This window comes from Bos taurus, chromosome 27 (genome assembly GCF_002263795.3).
Source record: "Bos taurus isolate L1 Dominette 01449 registration number 42190680 breed Hereford chromosome 27, ARS-UCD2.0, whole genome shotgun sequence".
Lineage (NCBI taxonomy): Eukaryota > Metazoa > Chordata > Mammalia > Artiodactyla > Bovidae > Bos > Bos taurus.
This window is the reverse complement of record NC_037354.1, coordinates 25479149-25502666: the sequence shown is the minus strand read 5'-3', so window position 1 is coordinate 25502666 and position 23518 is coordinate 25479149. Positions and strand designations below refer to the sequence as shown.

At 42.7% G+C, this 23518-nt stretch overlaps 1 protein-coding gene and 1 long non-coding RNA gene across 3 annotated transcripts in view; one reads left to right on the top strand and one right to left on the bottom strand.

The window, feature by feature from the left end:
• The window catches only part of TNKS (tankyrase), a 156640-nt gene extending 151610 nt beyond the window's left edge, over nt 1-5030 (bottom strand). Inside the window, exon 1 of the mRNA NM_001206160.3 lies at nt 4358-5030. Within this exon, the coding sequence (NP_001193089.1) occupies nt 4358-5030 (673 nt within the window). The remainder of the gene's footprint in view (nt 1-4357) is intronic.
• A 112-nt stretch (nt 5031-5142) lies between these two features.
• The window catches only part of LOC104976077 (uncharacterized), a 119740-nt gene continuing 101364 nt past the window's right edge, over nt 5143-23518 (top strand). For both annotated transcript variants that reach the window (XR_009493147.1, XR_001495283.3), the window contains exon 1: nt 5143-5419. This is a non-coding gene — a long non-coding RNA (uncharacterized lncRNA). The remainder of the gene's footprint in view (nt 5420-23518) is intronic.

The following is a 23518-nucleotide window of genomic DNA, read 5'->3' as shown; positions in this document are numbered from 1 at the left end:
TATATAAACATTTGTATAATCAAGGACTTTGCCAGATAATGTATAGAAAGATTCCCATTCCAGAACTAAAGTGTTCTGACTCATTTTTTTACCTACTGATGGGCAACAACAGTCTAGAGCCTGGTGTTTTGTTTTGTTCTTTTTTAAACAGAATTGAAACAGTGAAGGAGATGGAGGTAGGGGGACAAGTATGGACATGATGGAAAAAATGAACAGAAAGAGAAATGAGTAGGACAATCTCTATACGGTTAATATGCATTGAGGGAGATATCTCTCAAATCAAAAGAAAGCACAAAACTCCCATACATATTTTGCTGGTTTTGATATTGAAGTACCCTATATTACAAGTCCTAGTCAAGTCATATGTTAACTAATGCTCACCATTCAAGTAACCAGGAAGCCTACTTCAAAATTTCTTCAGTTTAAAGTAAATACCATGAAATTTCAGAAATCAGTGCTTCATTAAACACTTTTTTCGTTGTTTTTTCACAAAGACCTTATCCGAACTTTTCTTTAAAAAGAAAACTCAGAATATACTGGTCCTTTAACAAAAATACGTCATTACTAGGAATTGAATTCAGGAGATACATCACTCTAAATTGATCCTATTTCAACAGCTTTGATAGTCCTTTGAACAACCAAGGTCAAGCATCTTATCTGTAAAAGTCTTATATAAACTCTGCTGCCGCTGCTGCTGCTACTAAGTCACTTCAGTTGTGTCCGACTCTGTGAGACCCCATAGATGGCCTCCTACCAGGCTCCTCTGTCTCTGGGATTCTCCAGGCAAGAACACTGAAGTGGGTTGCCATTTCCTTCTTCTGGATCATTTTAATATAGTCATTTTAAGAAGGTATCAGAAGCAGTACTGTAAGAATCTATACCAATAGTGGAAACTAAAGATTATGTTTCTAGTTGTGGACATTATTAATACTGTCTCTAAGACACATTTAACAATTATCAGAGTCCAAAGTGGGATAGAAAGGATTCTTAACTCCGCTGCTGGAAAGACTTATGGTTTAAAAAAAGACATAAGGATTTAAATATGAATACGACTTCACACCACTTCAAAGAGCCTTAAAAATGATTTCATTTCATTCCATAGAACTATACTTATTTTTAAATGGAAATAAAGGCATTAATTAACATTCTTCCTTCCCATCTTTGCTTGGCTAGCTTGGACTCATCCTTTAAATCCTCGCTTTAAAACATCTCTTTATCTAGAAAGACTTCTTTAAATGATCTAAAATCAGGACAAACGTCCTTACTGCCTGCTCCAAAAGAGAACAGTTTACTTTTCCTATCACTCTAGGACACTTTGTGGGGTTTTTGTTATTGTTGCTTTTAGTTTTCCCCAGTAGACTGTAAGCTCCATAAGGGTAAGGACAACTGACCACTTCAAAACTGTGTCAATATTTAACACCAACCTATGATAAGCTATCAGCTCACTTGGTAAAGAATCTGCCTACAATGCAGGAGATCCCGTTTTGATTTTTGTGTCAGGAAGATGAGCTGGAGAAGGGATAGGCTACCCACTCCAGCATTCTTGGGCTTCCCTTGTGGCTCAGTTGGTAAAGAATCTGCCTGCAATGTGGGAGACCTGGGTTAAATCCCTGGGTTGGGAAGATTCCCTGGAGAAGGGAAAGGCTACCCACTCCAGTATTCTGGCCTGGAGAATTCCATGGGGTTCTGTAAAGTCCATAAGGTCCCAAAGAGCTGGACACGACTGAGTGACTTTCACATCTTAAGTAATTAAAGATTTGTGGAACACCGGAACTACAATTTTTAAATCTTTTCATCCAAGGCATGGTACCAATTTCCTATCTTTAAAACAGCTCTTCCATGACATTCAGTGACTAGCATTCCAATCATGTAATAGTCAACTGAGAATCACTTTTAATTACCCAGCCTAGGCATGAACAAGACTAGATTAAACAAAGCTTTAATGCTATGAACATAAACATGAAATACAGTAAATTGACTATAGTATTACGCTTTTACACCATAGACAGTTTCACTGTTTTTGTTCCCTTTTCCACACGGAACTAAAACAGATTATTTTTTTCCCTAAATAAGCCAGTTCAAGATTAGGGTCTCATAACTACAACATAATTACAGGACTGTTTCACTGTTTGTCTTCTAGCTTAGCTGGGTACACATAAAACTCTAAAAACAGAATAAAAAGTAACTATTGTGGCAAACAGAAGATGTGACTTGGGAGATAAGCACTATTTTATGTGTGACTAATCCTAAATATTACCAAAATTAACGTAACTATCATCTGCAAGTGATTACTTACAATGCAGTATGATGAAAAATGGCAAGATTCGTGAAACAACGTGTTCTAATAGGAAAATTTGGAATAAAGTCTACAAAGGCAGTTTTGCTTCATTTATTATAGATCTTTCATCCTGCCTAAAAAAAAGAAATGATTTCATCTAAAATAAGCAACACTTGTGAGCATCTGTCCACTTAAATGGGAGCCTGATTTTGATTCAATTCTACATTCCTAATAGTTGATGTTCAGTTGCTAAGCCATGTCTGACTCTTTGTGACCCTACAGACTGCAGCATGCCAGGCTTCCCTGTCCTTCACCATTTCCCCGAGTTTGCTCAAACTCAGGTCTATTGTGTTGATGATGCCATCCAACCCTCTCACCCTCTGTCGCCCCATTCTCCTCCTGCCCTCAATCTTTCCTAATAGTAGTGTCCACATTCCCAGCGATCTAATAATGATTTCCTGTTAAGTATTTCTCACACTGCTGACCATGACTCATTAATGGGATAACAAATAGCATTTGCAAGAAAGGAAATGGATTAGGATATAAAATATCAGAGTACAACACATGTAGCAAGGCAAAGAAGTGTTTCCTGAAACTTTTGATTCACTTTGCATGTTACAAAATAAAATTTATTGCTAAGTATGGACTGCAAAAAAAAAAAAAAAAGTGAACATTACTCTTGGAGTGTATATGCCCCCAATTAATTCTTCTCCCCAAACACTGCCAAAGTGAAAACTCCATAAAAATTACTCACAAAAATGAAAACTCATCTTAAACCAAGTGTAATTGTTTAACCTGGACTTCACACATTTCAAAATCAAACTAAGTTTAAATCCAAGTTCCACTACTTCTTTTGTGAATTTAGGATTATTTAAGTGTACATGCTTCACTTTCATCATCTGTAAAATGAGGATAAAAATATTTTCCGAGTTCTGGTAGAAATAAACAATACATTAAGTTCTTAACATACGCTTTACATTAACAGAACAAACTCAAAGAGTGGTATATATTAGAAATACAGCATGAAACTTAACAGAAGTTATCTTCGGAGTATCATCTCTGATTATGTGTGATGCTTTTTCATTTCGTATATTTCTGTACTATATGAATGTACATACAACATACACATTTCTAATGTAACATTTCTAAGGTATATAACCTTAGCATTTTTATTTTTTAATGTTAATAGGAGGTATCTAGGCAATGAGATTATGATCCTTTTTGTTTTAAATTTCTCTGTATTTTATAAAAACATATTATCGGTTTTTAAAAAAAAATAATTACTTGCTTTAAAAATAAAAGTGTGCAGCGGTCCAGGTTTTAGGAATAAGTATTTTAGGGGGAGAACTTAGGTTCCAGATACTTCTCAGTAAATCCTCACACAATCCCCATATACATTTTTGCCCATGAGGAGACTGAGGCTACTGAGATAAGGTAAATTATGTTACACAAGCAACAGACAGCAGCTGCCAGAACTTCAAAGCTTTTTCTTCTGCCATCACATAATGCATCCAAATATTCTTCTCCAGTTGCTTCACATAGGCACATTTTGATCTACCCAATCGGACTGTACACTACCTCAAAAGCGGAGAAAGTTTCACTAACTTCATTTAAGTCTCTTATATTAATGATAAGGTTACGATAGCTACTTAACACTTGTTGAGTTTTATTAAACCTCTCTTGGTCTAGTTTGTCCTCATGCGACATTACTCCTGTAAAAAGGAAATCAGCAAACACACGACAAAACTACTCTAACACTGCTCAGATCAACTTTATTCCGACACACTCGGAACTGAAAAAGTTAAGTATATCCATGTCCTGAGACGACCACTAAGGGAGGCTGGGGATGAGCACAAGGATCACTGTGCAAACTAAAAAGAAGGGACTCACACGGTCCCCTACCACGCCCCCGTCACCCTGGCACCACCTAAAGAAAGGAACCTCAAGGCTTCCCGAGAAGTACTGAGGCATCATCACCACGCCCCCATCGTTCGCATCATCATAACTCGTTTTCTTTCCCTACCCGGAGCCCAGTGCCAAACACAAAACCCTTAATAAACAATTCAAAAAGTCTCTGACCTGCAGCGAAGTGCAGGGGAGAAGACTTCCGGCCGGCCATGTCCTTAGCATTCACGTTTGCCGCGTCCACCAGCCTCTTTACCCGGGACACGTCCCCATTGCGACAGGCCTCCAGCAGTTCCCGCAGGGCCCCGCTCACTGCTGGGACCCCTGGCCCCGGGCCCGCAGCCCCAGGCCCCAATGGTGCTGTGGTGCTAACTCCGGCCGCCTCGGGGCTCTCCGCCAAGCTCGATCCGGGGGAGGATGGAGAGGAAGAGGAGGAAGAAGTCGGGGAAGAAGAGGACGACGGTGAATTGTTACTGCCGCCGCCGGCTGGGTTGGGAGCGACCCCGACGGCAGATGAGGCAGAAACCGCCGGGACCACCGGAGCGGCGGCGACCGTACAGATTGTGCTCGTGGGACTGCAACAGCTGGCACTGTCAACCGGGTCCGGGGATCGGGGCCTGTCGGGCGGATCCCGACTGCCATCCCCCTCCGGCAGCGCTAGGCCGTGCCTCGGGGAGGCGAACGGAGCCAGGCCGCCCACCGTAGGGGAGGCCGGGGTGGTCCCAGGGGCCAGGCCCGGGCTGAGTGGGAGGGGAGGTGGCGGCGGCGGCGCCGAAGCCCCTGGGGCGGGCTGGAGCTGTTGTTGATGATGGTGGTGATGATGCTGAGAGCGACGCGACGCCGCCATCTTCGGACTCCCCCAGCTCTGTCACTGCGGCAACGGACCCACCGCCCGCCCTCACTTCCGACTGCCGGACCAATTAGCGCCCAGCGCACAGGAAATGATGCTGGGAGGAGTGGGCGGGGTCAAAGGGTGGGAGGGAAGTATTGGGAGCTCCGAGCCCCTCCGCGGAAGGGGGCGTGGCCTTGCTGCCGAGGGGCGGGCTTTGTGACGCCTTCGCGGGCTGGGCGGGGAGATTTGAAAACTGAAACTAGCCTGGGCTTAAGTGAGAAACTTTTCCTGCATTTCTCATTTTGAACCTGCTTACCTTGCCCTGTACCGTTCTGTTGCCAAGTCTCCTTCAGTCTTCCTTGTTTTGCTGCAGAACCTGCTATTGAGATGGAACTCTGTGCAAGGTATGTGTCGTTTATCAAATGTCAAGTGCCCCTGTCTGAAAAATGAGCTAGTATCTATCGAATAGAATTGTTAGCGGAATTAAATGAGTTAACATATACAAAGTGTTCTGTCTGCTTCCCTTGTGACTCAGATGGTAAAGATCTGCCTGCAATGCAGGAGACAGGTTCGATTCCTGGGTCAGAAACATCCCCTAGGGAAGGGAATGGCAATCCACTCCAGTATTCTTGCCTGGAGAATCTCATGGACATAGGAGCCTGATGGGCTACAGACCATGGGATCGCAGAGTCAGACACGACTGAGCGACTAACATACAACACATATAATTAGCCCACTGGTTAAAAAAAAATTTTTTTTTAATGCGGCCTTCTCCCCCTCCCAGTTAATCCCTTGGTCTCTATGTCCCCTCTCTATGAGAGTTCTCACTCTATGTGCTTCGTTAAGTACCTCATTTTAAAATAGAAGTTCGGATTGAAGGATTGAAATCCAGGCTCTGCCATGAACGAGCTGTGTAGATTTGGGCAAGCTATTTAACCCCTCTTGTCTTAGGTTCCCCTCTGCAAAATGGAATTAATAGTTCAATAAATGTTAACTACTAAAATTATGTTTTTTTCTATTCTGTTATCTCTGTGCTTTCATTTCTCATCTTAAACTTGACTGAAATAATTACAAACATGTTCCTTTCTTTTGAATTCTTTTTAGTTGACCTTCTCATCCTTCTTCCCTCTCCTTCCCAAACTAAGATAAAAACTGGCTTGCTCACCCATCACTCACCTTCAGAAGCCATTCTTCAGCAATTTCTTTCTCTTTCCTCTGTCTATACCTTCCTTTTTTTATTGTCTACCATCAAAAGAAATGTATCGATGATTTGGATCATCTCATTAAGTTCTCCATTTCCTGCTTCTTGTTTAATAGTAAAGTAGGCATTATGGAAATTTAGAAAAATAGCATTATTCCAAGAGAGGAGACATAGATGGAGAGTCTGTGTCTTAAGAAATGTCCAAGATTTAGATGGGTCAGGTAGAAATTGCGCTTTGCAGAATATTAAACCACATGATAAACTGTTTTTTTCACATGTTCATTATTCAGTGTAGTGTGATGCTAACGTTCCCATCCAAATAAGTAGGTAAGTTTATTGATGACTACCGTTAAATACCGGAGAAGGCAATGGCACCCCACTCCAGTACTCCTGCCTGGAAAATCCCATGGACGGAGGAGCCTGGAAGGCTGCAGTCCATGGGGTCGCTGAGCGTCGGACGTGACTGAGCGACTTCACTTTCACTTTCCACTTTCATGCATTGGAGAAGGAAATGGCAACCCACTCCAGTGTCCTTGCCTGAAGAATCCCAGGGACGGGGGAGCCTGGTGGGCTGCCATCTATGGGGTCACACAGAGTCGGACATGACTGAACTGACTTAGCAGCAGCAGCAGCACCGTTAAATACAATAAGGTCAAAAACATAATTAATGTTATGAGTGACATTTATTGCCATCTAGTCTGTGGTTACAGATTATAATACTAACATTATCCATTTGTTTTATAAATTTGTGCCATGGTTCACATATTGACAAATGTGTGACTGGATAGAAAAACTTCCCTCAGTGTAACTAAAATCTGTTCACAGCACACGTTCTCCTGGTTTTGAATCCTAATGGACAGCACGGGGTGGCACTGAGGAGTTGGTGGATCAACATGATGCATTAGGTGTCCATAACTCCCCTTTGCCCTCTTTACTGTGACCCTGTCCCTGAATGGAAACACAGGAATTATGTCACCTGCTACCCTGAATGCCAGTTACTCATAGTAATGTTCACCCTAAGTCAAAATGCATCTAGTATGTCTGTTTATCTGTACAAAATAAATTTAAAACTTTCTGCTGGATAGAGATTTTTTAAAAAGGCTGAATTGCCTGAAACTATTCTACTGGTAAACTGTGTCTGAAAATGCATTCAATCAATTGCAATTTTTTTTCCCCTTCACTGGAAAGTAGTAAAAGTGCTTAACATTAAGTATTTATAAGGTTTGGGTTTGTATGGACTAATGTTGAGCTCTAAACATGAAGAGCAGATATCATTACCTGATCTTTTATAGCTAAACACAATTCCATGCGGGATGCACTGTACCCTCATGAGAACAAAATCAAAGCTTATAGTAAAACAACCCTGGGCTCGAATCACATCTCTCGTGGTTACTAGCTGGCTAGTCTTGGTAGATAGGCTTCAGCTCTGTCATTCTAAAATTCTGATTTTATTGTAGCATTGTCGTGAGGATTAAAAGACCAGGGTGTTTTGTGAGGATATTTTCGCTTTTAGTTTCTTGCTCTTGTGTGTCATACATAATGTGTTAATAGCCACTATTGATAGCACTCACCTCACAATTTCCTTTATGGCAAAGATACTGACTGGGAATAAATATCACTATTTTACATGTAATGGGAATCTTAAACAGAGAAAATCAGGTTTAATTGTTTCTTCTGAAAATTGAAGATCCCGCCCAGCCCCTCACTTTCTCCAGTAACTTGTTGTTGAGTATCATAGTTGTATAGCATCTTATTTTCAAAAATGTTTTCAGAAAAATCATGGCCAAGTGGTATAAAATTGTGAGCACATAGCACTCTCTCTTACCCATATTGCTGACACAAAAGAGCCACCAATTAAAAGGACACTCATTTTTCAGGACAGTGTTGTGATATTTATTTTTCTCCCCATAGGATAAGCTTTGTAAATTATATGGTCATGAACTTGTTCGGTGTCTTTATTGCCGTTAGACTTGGTGTGTTTATTCCGTCCATATCCTTCCCACTGATCTGTTCCAGATACAAGTTCACTGGCGGCATCTCCTATGTACTAAGTCCACTTATTCTTCAGTGCTCTCTGCACTGCCTCCTCTACAACCGGAGCCCAAACTAAAGTTATCTTTTGGCTGAGACAGTGCCGTTTCCTCACCTGAGCCTTAGAAGAAGATAATGTTGTCCTTCTGTCATCAATGCCCATCATGCCAGAAGCCCAGATTTCTCTATGAAGGGATTACTACTAAGCTGAGAGAATTTTTAGCTGAAGTTTTATCCAGAAACCCAGGAGAATCTTTTTTTGTAAAGCTATAGGTGAACAACTTTAATCATCACTTTGCATGTAAGATGAGTGCAATTGTGCGGTAGTTTTAGCATTCTTTGGGATTGGAATGAAAACTGACCTTTTCCAGTCCTGTGGCCACTGCTGAGTTTTCCAAATTTGCTGGCATATTGAGTGCAGCACTTTCACAGCATCATCTTTTAAGATTTGAAATAGCGTGACTGAGTGACTGAACTGAACTGATAGGTGAACAATAATTCTAACAGCTGCAGTTATGCTAACCACATTGTGCCAGAGAAAATTTTATTAGGTAAAGCAACTTATTACAAGGGAGGAAAATTATAATAATTTAAAGATTCCCTATATATTAGTTTATTAGCATCCCCCCTGCCCCCTCCCCACCATTAAAATTTTCAGTTGCTTTATATCTTTTACATAGCAGGGTCCTCTGGATGTTGCTCACAAGACATCCATTGTCTGCCCTCTGATGAACTGGATTTTCTCCGGGTATGAACTGTACACTTGGGAGTAGTATTGAGTGGAACAAGGAACTGTTAGTTCCAGGCTGTGTTCACCTATAGCTTTACAAAAAAAGATTCTCCTGGGTTTCCGGACAAAACTTCAGCTAAAAATTCTCTCAGCTTAGTAGTAATACCTTCATAGAGAAATCTGGGCTTCTGGCATCATGGGCATTGATGACAGAAGGACAATATTAGACAGTAGTTAAACATGTGGATTCTGCATTTAGACTGCTTGGATGTGAACCCTAAATTTGTCACTAACTAGCTGTGTGTGATTAAAGGATGGCTTATTCTACATTTTAACAAGGATAAATAAAAATCTATTTGCTGTACTTTAAAAATGGTAAACTAGCTTTCCCAAAGCATTTCTTCTAAACATTTTTCCAAAAGTGATTAAAATCGAACATATATTCCCCATGAAGGATTAGCACATGGCTTTCTCATTCAAAAAAGATAAACACCTGGTCATAAACAAGTTTAGAAAAGTTCCCAAGGTCATAAATAAGTGTAGAAAACTTCCAAAGTCATAAACATGTTTAGGAAAGTTCTCCAAAGTTCTGGAAGATATTGATGTGGAAATGATGTAACTATGATATAACTATATATAATAATGCATATGTAATGATGTAATGGCCTACATAACTTTGGGCTTCCCTAGTGGCTCAATGGAGAAGGCAATGGCACCCCATTCCAGTCTCTTGCCTGGAAAATCCCATGAATGGAGGAGCCTGGTAGGCTGCAATCCATGGGATCGCTAAGAGTCGGACACAACTGAGCAACTTCACTTTCACTTTTCACTTTCATGCATTGGAGAAGGAAATGGCAACCCACTCCAGTGTTCTTGCCTGGAGAATCCGAGGGACGGGGGAGCCTGGTGGGCTGCCGTCTATGAGATTGCAGAGAGTCAGACACGACTGAAGCCACTTGACAGCGGCGGCAGCAGCAGCAGCAGTGGCTCAGATGGTAAAGAATCTGCCTGCAGTGCAGGAGACCTGGGTTCAATCCCTGGGTTGGGAAGATCCCCTGGAGGAGGGCATGGCCACCCACTCCAGTAATCTTGCCTGGAGAATCCCCATGGACAGAAGAGCCTGGTGGGCTACAGTCCATAGGGTCACAAAGAGTCAGACAGGACTGAGCTACTAAGCACAGCACAGCAATCAGAATAGGGCTGATGCTACTGCAGACCAATAGATTGTAAGGCAAAGCCCTAGGGCTCAGCCTCCCTAATCAGAACAGTGTGCCAGCCAGCCAAGTCTTGATGAATATTCATTCTGCGAGAATAAGTGGCACCCAAGGGAGTGAGAGGCACTAGTCAGTCCTGGAACAGGATTCCACCCACTTCTCCTCCTGCCTGCTTGCATTGTTTGGCTGGTTGAAGGAAATAAATGAGTAGAAGCTGTGAGCTAAATGGTGTGTGTGCATGCAGTTTCTCTGGCTGTTGCCCATTCCTTCATATCTTGTCTTTGCTTTGACGTTGCTCAGAATAAAACATTGAATAATCCAGAAGTTATTCAATGTCTGTAAACACGTCTGCAAGGTGGGGATATTAAGAGTTGGGAGAAATAAATGAGTTAATGTATACCAAGTTGCTTAGAACAGCTTCTGGCACTTGCTAAATGCTATGTAAATGTCAGCTCTTATTATCAAAAACTGGAGAAGGCCTCTGGTATGAGACATTAAAGGTTATCTGGGAGATAGGACTGGTTTTGCCTGCCCAATTACAAGTAAGTTCCTTTTCACCTGCTAACGTTGATCTCTATGTCTTTTTTCATAGTGTCTTAAAGGAAGGTCTATTAAGCTTGAAAACTGGAAGAGAAGATTGAAATCTTCCCTTCTGGATGTAGTCATGATGTAGAGGAGGTGCAGATTCTGCAAAGGAAGGCTCCTCAGTGTGGAAGTTTGCATAATTCTCCCTCCAAAGATTCTGCCCACAATATTGAGAAACCACAGAGCCTGTTGAAAAACCACAGAGCCTGAGAAACCATAGCCACCTCAAGGGAAACCCACACAGCCATAGTTCCTAAAGTCAATGAACGTTTGCTGCAATCTCCCAGAGAAGATGAGCTTACATAATAAGTCACCAAATACATGAGAAGGACCTATAACCCGAGAGAGAAAAAGCCAACCCAACAAATAAAAGGCCCTATGTCAGAGAAAGCATGTTCTACAATCCAACGTTTATTTTTCTGTCTATATTTGGGGCTTGTAGTAGGCCAAATAATAGCACCCCAAATATAGCCATGCCCTGACCCCTGGGATCTGTGAATATGTTACCTTACATGGCAAAGTGGATTCAAGATTGCAGATAGAATTAAGGTTGTTAATTGTTACAGCACCAATAGAAAATTAATACAGGGCTTTGGAAAATCAGGTGATATGAAGCCCCTGACTTATTTTTCCATGTGACAATAAACTGAATTTGCATAGTTCCTGCTACTTGGTATTGTGAGAGGGCAACTATTCTCTACCATTCCTTTTAGTGATTGATATCTAAATGACTTTACTCAGTAGACCTTGGCCCCTATAGGCACAAAAGTGTTTTCTAGGTGCCAGGTGCCACGCCAGGCAGTGATTATCAAAATAAATTGGACCTGGCTCTAAACATTGAGGGTTTATGGTCTAGTGGGGGAAACAGATTCATCAGCAGATGTGAACACAATGTTGTGAGTGCTCCAAGGTCAGTGCATCTAGGGTACTAAGCAGCACATAACTGATAGCTTACAGTGAATGGTGTCTGATTCGTGATCTCTGAAGAAGGAAGAAGATTTACCTTCCAGACCAGGGACCAGGTTTGATCACTCAAGAGCTTCCCCAGGTTGGGAAGATCCCCTGGAGACAGAAATGGCAACCCACTCCAGTATTCTTGCCTGGAGAATTCCATAGACAGAGAAGCCTGGCAGGCTGCATTCCATGGAGTTGCAAAGAGTTGGACATGACTCAGCAACTAACACTATCTCCTCCTTGAGAGCCCCAGACCCTCTCTCCTTGGGGGCCCCCAAACTTCTTATCAACCTGCCTAGGAATTGACTCTCTCATTCCCCCCTTTTCTTTTAGGAAAATTACATTCCATGGAAAAGGAGCATCATTTTCGTTGCATAACTACTTCCTGCTGTTGAGGGGCATCATCCCTAAATTGTTGAGGCAACATATTCTCCTAACCCTCATATTGAAGGTCTTTGATCCAGGGGCCCCAAGTAATAGTTGGAGATGGTTGTAGCACTCTTAGGAGTTTGAACAACCATTTATAACTTAAAAGCTTTCAGACGGTTAGAAACAAACCGCATTATACAGTTACAGATGTAAGGCAAAATAGGCATTAAACCAAGTTAAAACATAATCAAAATTAAAAGTCACATTATGTCCATAGTTACATCAGTCCATCTTAGGATTGTTAGATGTCATCACAGAATTGAAGAAAGTCCTTTGCTTTAAGCAGAGAAACCCACCATGGGAAGTCTTCAATTGATGAGGAGGGAGTGCTCCGCAGACCCAGCAATTAGACGGATTGTGGAATGCACTGTAGGAATGAGTCCAGGACAGGAAGTCACTGTCTTGAGGGTCAAACGGCAGACTCATGACTTTTGGAGTCAGCAAAAGCAAGCCCATCTAGAGTCTCTGGCCCATCTTGGCTCCTGGCTCAAATAGTGGCTAGTTTGACTCAAAGGCTGGGTCAGGAGTTAACCTCCCGGTAATGTCTGTTGAAAAGTTAAAAGCTGAGTCACATAGTTAATTCTAAGGCTTCAGGATCTATGAAAGTATCTGTGCACAAAAATGGTCTGTCATAGCAACAGTCCCTTCTTCTTAGGGGCACTTCAAGCCCTCATTAAAGGTATGGATAAAACTTTAAACCAACTGTCTTGTGTTTCCTCAGTTAGCTTACACAGATGCCTCTTAATAATGTCATTAGCCTTTTCAACTTGCCTGAGTATTGGGGTCTCCAGGAACAGTGTAAGTGATATTCTATTCCTAGAGCTTTCAACACCCTTTGAGTTACAGCAGCTTTAAAGGTGGAGCATTGTTGCTCTGAACTTTAGAGTTTAAGATCCCACTTACATTATGAGAAGTCAGTACAGTGAGATTTTGCCCATTAGTAAACTTAGGAGCTTTCAGTTCAGTTCAGTTCAGTTGCTCAGTTGTGTCCAACTCTTTGCAACCCCATGAATTGCAGCACACCAGGCCTCCCTGTCCATCACCAACTCCTGGAGTTCACTCAGGCTCATGTCCATCGAGTCAGTGATGCCATCCAGCCATCTCATCCTCTGTCGTCCCCTTCTCCTCCTGCCCCCAATCCCTCCTAGCATCAAAGTCTTTTTCCAATGAGTCAACTCTTTGCATGAGGTGGCCAAAATATTGGAGTTTCAGCTTTAGCATCCTTCCTTCCAAAAGAAATCCTAGGGCTGATCTCCTTTAGGATGGACTGGTTGGATCTCCTTGCAGTCCAAGGGACTCTCAAGAGTCTTCTCCAACACCACAGTTCAAAAGCATCAAGTCTTCGGCACTCAGTTTTCGTCACAGTCCAGCTCTCACATCCATACATGACCACTGGAAAAACCATAGCCTTGACTTAGGCATTAGTAAAACAATAGTAACAATTACCCTTATTTGATGTGGCCATAACCTTTTTTCAGCAACAAACTAAACTCTGATCCTGTGGGACAGCTCAAAGTTGGAGCCTGTAGGAGAGAAGTTTGAATAGTCTTAAAAGCCTTTTGAGTCTCTGGGGACCAAACCAGCTTGTTGGTTTGGGCCTACTGAATCTCAAGTTTATATAATGTCTGGGCAAGTTCCCCATAACCCAGAATCCAAATGCGGCAATAGCCTGTAATGTCCAATGTCTATATTGTCTTAAAGTCATATTTGGCTTGTTTAGGAATTTCAGACAAAATATAAGGATTAGGCACTTATTTGCATATCTTGAACAAGTCTCCATTTATCATTTGACTTTTTTCACACCCAAAATAGGAGTGTTCCATGGACTGTTACAGGGAATTAATAGCCCCCATTCCTTTAAATTTTCAATAATGGGTTTTAACTCTTCCTTAACCTCAGGCTTTAGTGGATACTGCTTTTGAAATAAGTGAGGGTCTTTGAACATGATAACTACAGGACCAGTATTTTGTGCTCAGCCCACAGTTTTTTCATCAGCCCCCACTCTAGGATTCACATTTTCTTTAGTTAAAAGAGCAGGTTCCATATTCATGAAAACAGAGGCCCAGACCTTGCTCAGTATATCCCTCCCCGTAAGGAGTGGGGAGACTCTGGCACAATCAAAACTCAAGAAAATAGCACAGAATCCCAGTTGCGGCTTGAAGGATGACTGAAATAACAGTGTTTGGCTCGTCCTGACAGTCCCATTACAGTAGTGGATTAGGAGGAAAGCAGACCAGGGGCTTCAGTGAGCCCAGAGAAAGTTGCCCCAGTGTCCAAAAGAAACTGATGGATTGGCCCCTCACAGTTATTAATACCTGAGGTTCCACAGGTGTAATTAGGATGGGAGTTTGTGCAGGGACCCCCAGGCACCCTCAGTCCCGCTTACCTTGAGAGTCTGACCCCTGGTACCTACACCTTGGAGGGCAGTCTCTTTTCCAGTGTGGTCCTTGCAGACGGGACATGGAGCCAGGGGTGGCTTAAATGCTTGAGGGCAATCCCACTTGAGATCCCCCTTCTTCCCACAGTAATAACAAGTCCATCTCTTTTCACCTGGGTCCCTCTGGGAATTTTTCTCAAGCTGTTTCAGAGCAGGTCTAACAGCCATTGTTCCTCTACCTTTTCTAAAACCAGCTTGAACATCTGGAAGTTCACAGTTCACGTATTGCTGAAGCCTGGCTTGGAGAATTTTGAGCATTACTTTACTAGCGTGTGAGATGAGTGCAACTGTGTGATAGTTTGAGCATTCTTTGGCATTGCCTTTCTCTGGGATTGGAATGAAAACTGACCTTTTCCAGTCCTTTGGCCACTGCTGAGTTTTCCAAATTTGCTGGCATATTGAGTGCAGCACTTTCACAGCATCATCTTTCAGGATTTGAAATAGCTCAACTGGAATTCCATCACCTCCACTAGCTTTGTTCGAAGTGGTGCTTCCTAAGGCCCACTTGACTTCACATTCCAGGATGTCTGGCTCTAGGTGAGTGATCACACCATCATGATTATCTTGATTGTGAAGCTCTTTTTTGTACAGTTCTTCTGTGTATTCTTGCTACCTCTTCTTAATATCTTCTGCTTCTGTTAGGTCCACACCATTTCTGTCCTTTATCGAGCCCATCTTTGCACAAAATGTTCCCTTGGTATCTCTAATTTTCTTGAAGAGATCTCTAGTCTTTCCCATTCTGTTGTTTTCCTCTATTTTTTTTTGTATTGGTTGCTGAGGAAGGCAGAGGAACCAGAGATCAAATTGCCAACATCTGCTGGATCATGGAAAAAGCAAGAGAGTTCCAGAAAAACATCTATTTCTGCTTTATTGACTATGCCAAAGCCCTTTACTATGTGGATCACAATAAACTGTGGAAAATTGTGAAAGAGATGGGAATACCAGACCACCTGACCTGCCTCTTGAGAAATTTATATGCAGGTCAGGAAGCAACAGTTAGAACTGGACATGGATCAACAGACTGGTTCCAAATAGGAAAAGGAGTACATCAAGGCTGTATATTGTCACCCTGCTTATTTAACTTCTATGCAGAGTACATCATGAGAAACGCTGGGCTGGAAGAAGCACCAGCTGGAATCAAGATTGCCGGGACAAATATCAATAACCTCAGATATGCAGGTGACACCACCCTTATGGCAGAAAGTGAAGAGGAACTCAAAAGCTTCTTGATGAAAGTGAAAGAGTGAAAAAATTGGCTTAAAGCTCAACGTTCAGAAAACGAAGATCATGGCATCTGGTCCCATCACTTCATGGGAAATAGATGGGGAAACAGTGGAAACAGTGTCAGACTTTATTTGTTTGGCTCCAAAATCACTGCAGATGGTGATTGCAGTCATGAAATTAAAAGACACTTACTCCTTGGAAGGAAAGTTATGACCAACCTAGATAGCATATTCAAAAGCAGAGACATTACTTTGCCAACAAAGGTCTGTCTAGTCAAGGCTATGGTTTTTCTAGTGGTCATGTATGGATGTGAGAGTTGGACTGTGAAGAAAGCTGAGTGCCAAAGAATTGATGCTTTTGAACTGTGGTGTTAGAGAAGACTCCTGAGTGTCCCTTGGACTGCAAGGAGGTCCAACCAGTCCATCCTAAAAGAGATCAGTCCTGGGTGTTCATTGGAAAGACTGATGCTGAGGCTAAAACTCTAATACTTTGGCCACCTCATGCGAAGAGTTAACTTATTGGAAAAGACCCTGATGCTGGGAGGGATTGGGGGCAGGAGGAGAAGGGACGACAGAGGATGAGATGACTGGATGGCATCATCGACTCAATGGACATGAGTTTGAGTAGATTCTGGGAGTTGGTGATGGACAGGGAGGCCTGGCATGCTGTGATTCATGGGATTGCAAAGAGTCGGACACAACTGAGCGACTGAACTGAACTGAACAGCCATTGTTGGGGCATCAGTCTTTTGTCTGGTTCTTTTTTTCCTATTTTCCTCCTTATATTCCCTACCATAATATACCATCTGAGCCAACTGCAACAGTTTTTCTAAAGACTGATTGGGTCCAAACTCCTGTTTTTGTAACTTTCAGCAGATATCTGGAGCCAACTGAGTGAGAAATCTATCTTTTAAGATCATTTCTCACTCTGTAATTTCAAGATCAATGTCCGTAAACTTGGAGAGAGCCTCCCGTAGTCTATCTGGGAATTTACCAAGAGTTTTCTTCTCTTCCTGTTCTATGTCAGCCAACTTAGCATAGTTTAAAGTCAGTGCGTGCTGGCTTGAGTCCTTCAAGAATACGGCCAGCAGAGTGGCTCTCTTATGGAATGATAAGTTCTGTTTGGGAACTTCTTGGTTCCCAGTAGGGAGGAGGGCTATTTCGTGTTCCTTCTTTCTGCTTACCTTTAAGCCATTCATCTCCAAAAGTAGTAACTTCCCCCAAAACTCAAGCTCTGGAGTCAGGAGTCAGCATCTGTCCCCAAACATGTATTACATTCTCCAAGTAATCTTATAAAGTAAAGTTAGTCCTGTAAAGGATTCTATGTACTTTTTGGATTCTCTGAATAGTCTCAACCACAGTTGAGACTATTTGAGTTTGTAATGAGTCTGAGGCGACCCCTTCTGGAGGGGTGCCCTGATTCTCAACCTGTTCAGTTGGGAGCTCCAGATACAGGGTCAAAGTAAGAGAACAGGAGGCAGCTGTAGGTTTCACACCCAAATCTGTACCCTTAGGACACAAGTCTGGCATGTCTCGCAGAGAGATAAAGAGCAACATATATGGCACTTCTACCCATTTCTCTTGTTTTCTACAGAACTGGTCTAGTTGCGAAACGGTATTGTAATTAACAGACCTTTCAACAGGCCAGTGTTCCCCATCTTCTAAAGGATACTGTGGCCATTCAGTATCACAGAAGAAGATCAGGAGTGTCTTTTTTTAACCCTTGGGATCAAACTTGTCCCTGTTTTTAAAATACATTTTAAAGAAGTGGTCCTGGAACTATTAGCTCCCATCTGTAAGAAAGAAAAAAGCAGCATCCACAGCCATGGGTTCTTTCCACCAGAGGCATCCCTTCCTGCTCTAGATGGGGTTGTAGACAGACTCTCCACTGAAGCTTTCCTTCCTTGGTCGGTCTTAGTCTGTCCCTTAGCAACGCAGGCATCTTACTTGTCTCTCCTGGTTCTACCACTGAGGTGGGGTGGAAGTGCACCAGGGTAGACCTGATAGCATCCCAGATTGATTTCTAGCTCCTTACCACCAAGACCTTTGTTTGATTTTCACACCTCCTCTGATGTCACCCCAAGTGCAGCAGAGTAGCTTTCCTGGAATCTTTCCTGGGACTTCTAGGGGAAGCATCGGTCTTTCCTGTGCTTATGCATATTCCTGAGTATAGCCCTGACCGCAGGTAGAAGCAGTGAGTCATTGAGTCATTGCCACATCAGTATATGTGATAGCGAAAGGGTTGCCCAGTGAGGAAAAAGTGATTTTTGTCCTCAGGGTACTAGGGCCAGTCCTTCCAGTTCATTTCCACAGATACCACAGAAAGAATATCTAGGGAGTTGAGACAGAAGCCATCAGAGAGCCTCCTCTGGCCTGCTAAGAGCTAGCACTACCAAAAGAAGAAGGCCATTGCACTTCCAATCTGACCAGATCTTGCAATTCCTGATCTGTGTCTTCACAAACCTCATGTTCACCAGAAGTGCTGCTATCCACATAGATTGGAGGCACAGCCATGACAAAGACTCACTTTCAGGTGGCTGGCCCCTGAGGCAGGCAGCCAAGAGAGTGACCTCTCGCCTAAGAGACATTCCTGGAGCTAGAGTTCCGCCTTGCTCCCAAACATGCTCCCAGCAAGTCTGGGCTCCCCATGACTACCAAGCTTGAGGTCTAAGTAAAAGTAAACAGTAATGGCATGGATCACAAGTCCCTTGAAAGTCTTTGACCCAACAGATTAGGTTAGTAGTTTTAATTCCCCCATGCAATTACCAAATGGTCAAAGAGACCAGGAAAGGATAACTGAGAAAGGAAAGTTAGGTCCACACGCTTTGCCCATCCCTGGCCATTCCCCTCTCAGGGAGGTTGGGTGTCTCTTGGCATTGGCAGGTTGGTATAAACCCCGGACAAGACTCCCCTTTTGGGGGCTGCCTTCAGTCATTACGAGGCACCTCGAAACCACAGAGCAGGGCTCATCGCTTGTTTCATGCATGGCGTGTCATTCATTCACACAAGCACACTGGAGAGTTAGTAAAGTGAAAAAGAGTAAAGCAGAAAACATATATATTCAGAAAGCAGAGAGGCTAGAGCTCTGAGTGTTCTTAGCTTGTCCTGAAGATCCTGGACAAGCCCCCAGAACAGTGTTGAATTTGTGATTTCTGAAGATTTACCTTCTGGGCCAGGGACCAGGTTTGATCACTCAAGAGCTTTCATATAGCAGAGTTTTATTAAAGTGAAAAGGGACCGAGAAAGCTTCTGACATAGACATCAGAAGGGGATGGAGAATGCCCCCATCCCTAGTGTTAGCAAGGGACTTATATACTTTTTAAATATGGCAACCCACTCCAGTACTCTTGCCTGGAAAATCCCATGGACGGAGGAGCCTGGTAGGCCATGGGGTCACGAAGAGTCAGACACAACTGAGCAACTTCACTTTCACTTTTCATGCATTGGAGAAGGAAATGGCAACCCACTCCAGTGTTCTTGCCTGGGGAATCCCAGGAACGGGGGAGCCTGGTGGGCTGCCGTCTATGGAGTCGCACAGAGTCAGACACGACTGAAGCGACTTGGCAGCAGCAGCAGCAGCAGTTATTACACTAAATCAAAAGTATGTCTCAAGGTTGTAAAGATCTTACTAGACCCACTCCTATAATTTACATTTTAAGATAACAGGATTAGCCAGAATGTTTTCAGGAAGTAGAAACTGTCCTCAAGCAGGATACATGTTTGTCCATGGAGTTTTCCAGGCAAGAGTATTGGAGTGAGTTGCCGTTTCCTTCTCCAGAGGATCTTCTCAAGCCAGGGATCAAACCCTGGTCTCCTGCATTGCAGGCAGACTCTTTACCATCTAAGCCACCAGGGAAGCCCATATAATCCTTAGTACAGAGTTTAAACTGAGTTGTTTGTTGTATAATCATCAGTTCTGGGCTTAAAATAAAAAAACATTTTATGTGACTAAGACTAGGGAATGTAGAGAAAAAAAGATGTTTGTCCTTTGCTCCTCCTTAAGAGCCCCAGACCCATCTCTCTTCAGGGACCCCTGGGCTTCTTATCAACCTGCCTAGGAATTGACTCTCTCATAACTCAGCCCTGCATGAGCATTCAAGGAGGGGATGGTGCCGTGTCTCAAATAGTAAGATCCTAGCTTCAAGCAGCAGCCATATCACTGTCACTATACAGCACTTGCTATGTATCATATGTACGTCTATAGTACTATATGTCTCAAGTGCCTTCATTAGTTCATGTCTTCCCAATGTGTGTGTGTGTGTGTGTGAGTCGCTTAGTTGTGTCCGATTCTTTGCAACCCCATGGACTGTAGCCCACCAGGCTCCTCTGTCCATGGAAGTCTTCAGGCAGGAGTACTGGAGTGGGTTGCCATTCCCTTCTTGAGGGGATTGTCCCAATCCACAGATCAAACCCAGGTCTCCCACATTGCTGGCAGATTCTTTACCGTCTGAGCCACCAGGGAAGCCTGCAATCTTCTCTATAACTCTACTGTTATTAAAGGCATTGCACAGATGATACAGGGAAGAACTGAAAATTTAGGTTGCTTGCCCAAGGTCACAGGACACTTAATAGTGTGGAGCCACCATTTGAAGCAAAACATTTTGGCTGTGGCATCTGGGCTTTTAACATCTACCCTCTACTACATTCTGTAATAACTCCAGGACTGTTGTTTGGATGCCAGGAGTTAAATTAATGCCTGTCCATGCTGTGAGACCCAGGTCTCTTCTGGAGCTTTATCTGACTCTGATTTGCAGAGATACCAGTTCTTTTCAAAGGTAAAATAACTCCCTGTAGCCCCAGTGTTTTTACTGGAAATAGCTTTTAAGAAATGGCTATGGGGAATTCTCTAGCCATCCAGTGGTTTGTCTCCATGTACTCGCTGCCGAGGGCCTGGGTTCAACCCCTGGTCAGGGAGCTAGAATCTCACAAGCCATGCAGCATGACCAAAATTTTTTTTTAAAAATTAAAATAAAAAAAATGTTTTTAAAGAAATGGTTATGCTTCAAGGAGACATAGAAAGTAGCTAGACAGATAGGTGAAGAAAGAGCAAGGGAATCCTTGCCCTCTTTTTCTTGTGTATATGTACTTCCTAGGTAGTTCCATCATACCTATCAGGCTATTAATAATAACACTCATCAGGCAGTCACTTTTTACTTAGACATTTAAGGTCTGTCAGTTTAGTTTTAGCAGTCATTAAGCTCAACCACAGTGAATCAAGCAGAGTTTATTAATATCAGGTTAACCAAATTTTTCAATGTCATCTATCCATCCATCTGGTCATTCATCAAACACCATTATAGTGTGCATACCAAATGCCAGGCACAGTTTTACATTCTGAGAATATATCCATGAATAAAACAAAAAGTCTTGTTCTCATGAAACTTACATATCCACCGAGGAGACATAGACAATAAGCAAACAGGTAAAAACCTATGGTTTGTCAGATGGTGGTAAAAAATAAGAAACAGAAAAATTAGCTTGGGAAATGGGTGATAAAAATAAGGGTCATGATTTAAAGGAGCAAGCCTGGCTGTATCTGGGGGAGGAGAGTTGCGGGGAAAGGGAACACCAGATACAAAGTTCCTAGGACAGGAAGTAGTTGGCTTATTCAAGGAACACCAATGAAGTTCATGTAGTTGGAGCAGAGTGAATGAGGAGGTGAAAAGAAATAAGGTCAAAGAATAACAGAAGATCGGGTTGTACTATAAAGTCATAGTGAAGTGAAAGTCACTCAGTTGTGTCCAACACTTTGCAACCCCATGAACTATATAGTCCATGGAATTCTCTAGGCCAGAATACTGGAGTTGGTAGCCTTTCCTTTCTCTAGGGGATCTTCCCAACCCAGGGATTGAACCCAGGTCTCCCACATTGCAGATGGATTCTTTACCAACTGAGCTACAAGTGAGTTGGGGGGCATCGAAGGTTTTGAGCAGAAGAATGGCTTTATCTCACCTACATTTCTAAAAGCTTACTCTAGTTCAGGGGTCCCCAACCTCTGGGATCTAATGCCTGATGATCTGAGGTGGAGCTGATATAATAATTATAGAAATAAAGTACGCAATAAATATGATGTGCTTGAATCATCCTAAAACTTCCCCCACAACTTGATCCATGGGAAAAATTGTCTTCCTCATATCCACTCTGTGGTGCCAAAAACTGGGGACCACTGCTCTAGCTGCTGTATCTAAAACAGATTCTAGGGTGGAAGAGACCATTAAAATGTAAGAGATGGTGGTGACAAGAAGAAGTAAGAATGACGCCAAGGGTTTACCTGAGCATCTGGAAAAAAAAAAGAGTTACCATTTATTACCCAGGGAACTATTTAGGGAGAAGATCAGGAGTTTGTTTTTGGACTTGTTAAGTTTAAACTTGCTGTTTGGCATACAAGTTTAGACAGTTGGGTATGTAAGTCTGGAGTTGAGAGAAGTCAGAGTGAAGATCCAAACAATGGAGTCATCAGCATATAGACAATTTCTAAAACCATAAAACTAGATGAGATCACCAAATGAGTCACTAAACTGAAGAAGTCCAAGGACTGAGCCTCGAGGCATCACAATTCTACTGCTGAAAAGCAGTCAATGGTCAAAGAGTAAAACTAGTAGAGTGGGGTATTCTGGAAATCAATGAAGAAAGTGATTCAAGGAGAAATGTGTGTGCTAAGTCGCTTCAGTCATGTCCGACTCTTTGTGATCCTGTGGACTGTAGCCCACCAGGCTGGCTCCATGGGGTTCTCCAGGCAAGAATACTGGAGTGGGTTGCCATTTCCTTCTCCAGGGGATCATCCTGGCCCAGGGATTAAACCTGCATCTTCTGTGTCTCCTGCATTGCAAGTGGATTCTTTACCACTGAGCCACTGAGGAAGCTCTATACAGTTGATCAAATGAGAGGCCTTAGTTCCCTTGTGTCCAAGCTTTCTGCCATATTACTTTGTAAATACACCCCCTTAAAGATAGAGCATATTCACCAGCTCTCTGATTTGGTGCTCAAAGACATGATTTTCTTTGGCTGGCAGAATGATGGTGGAGTCGTCCATGCCAGTTCTGAGTCTAGACCTTAGAGGCATCCTGTGTTTGCACTTGCCTTCTTGCAGTGTATGATCAGCAAGAGAGAAACATGACCTAGTTAGCACACTGGTCTAAGAAAAATTAGAGACTTGTGGAACAGATCTGAACCTATCTTGCTGCTTGGAGCCCACCCAGCCCAGCTGAGCCAAACCTAGATCAGAAAACTCATGTGATTCACAGATGAATAAGCAAAAATGTTTTAAACTACTGAGTTTGGGGGTGGCTTGTTATAAGTACTCTTGTAGCCATCATCGAGATAAAGGAAGACAGGGAAGGAGATGCTAAACTGGGTCAAATACGACTGAGAGAACAAGTAAGATCAGGATTGAGAGCTGACAATGAAATTTAACTACATGAAAGTTACTGGCAACCCCAAAGAGCAGTTTTGTTGACGTGTTGAGGTGATAGGTTCAATAGAGTGTGGGAGAAAGGAAGGATTGAAGAGAACAACCGTACGGACACCAAGAGGGAAAGGGGAGGTGGGATGAATTGGGAGATTGGAATTGACATATATATGCTATTGATACTATGTATAAAATAGATGACCAATGAGAACGTACTGTACAGCACAGGGAACTCTACTCAGTGCTCTGTGGTGACTTAAATGGGAAGGAAATAAAAAAAATGAGGGATAT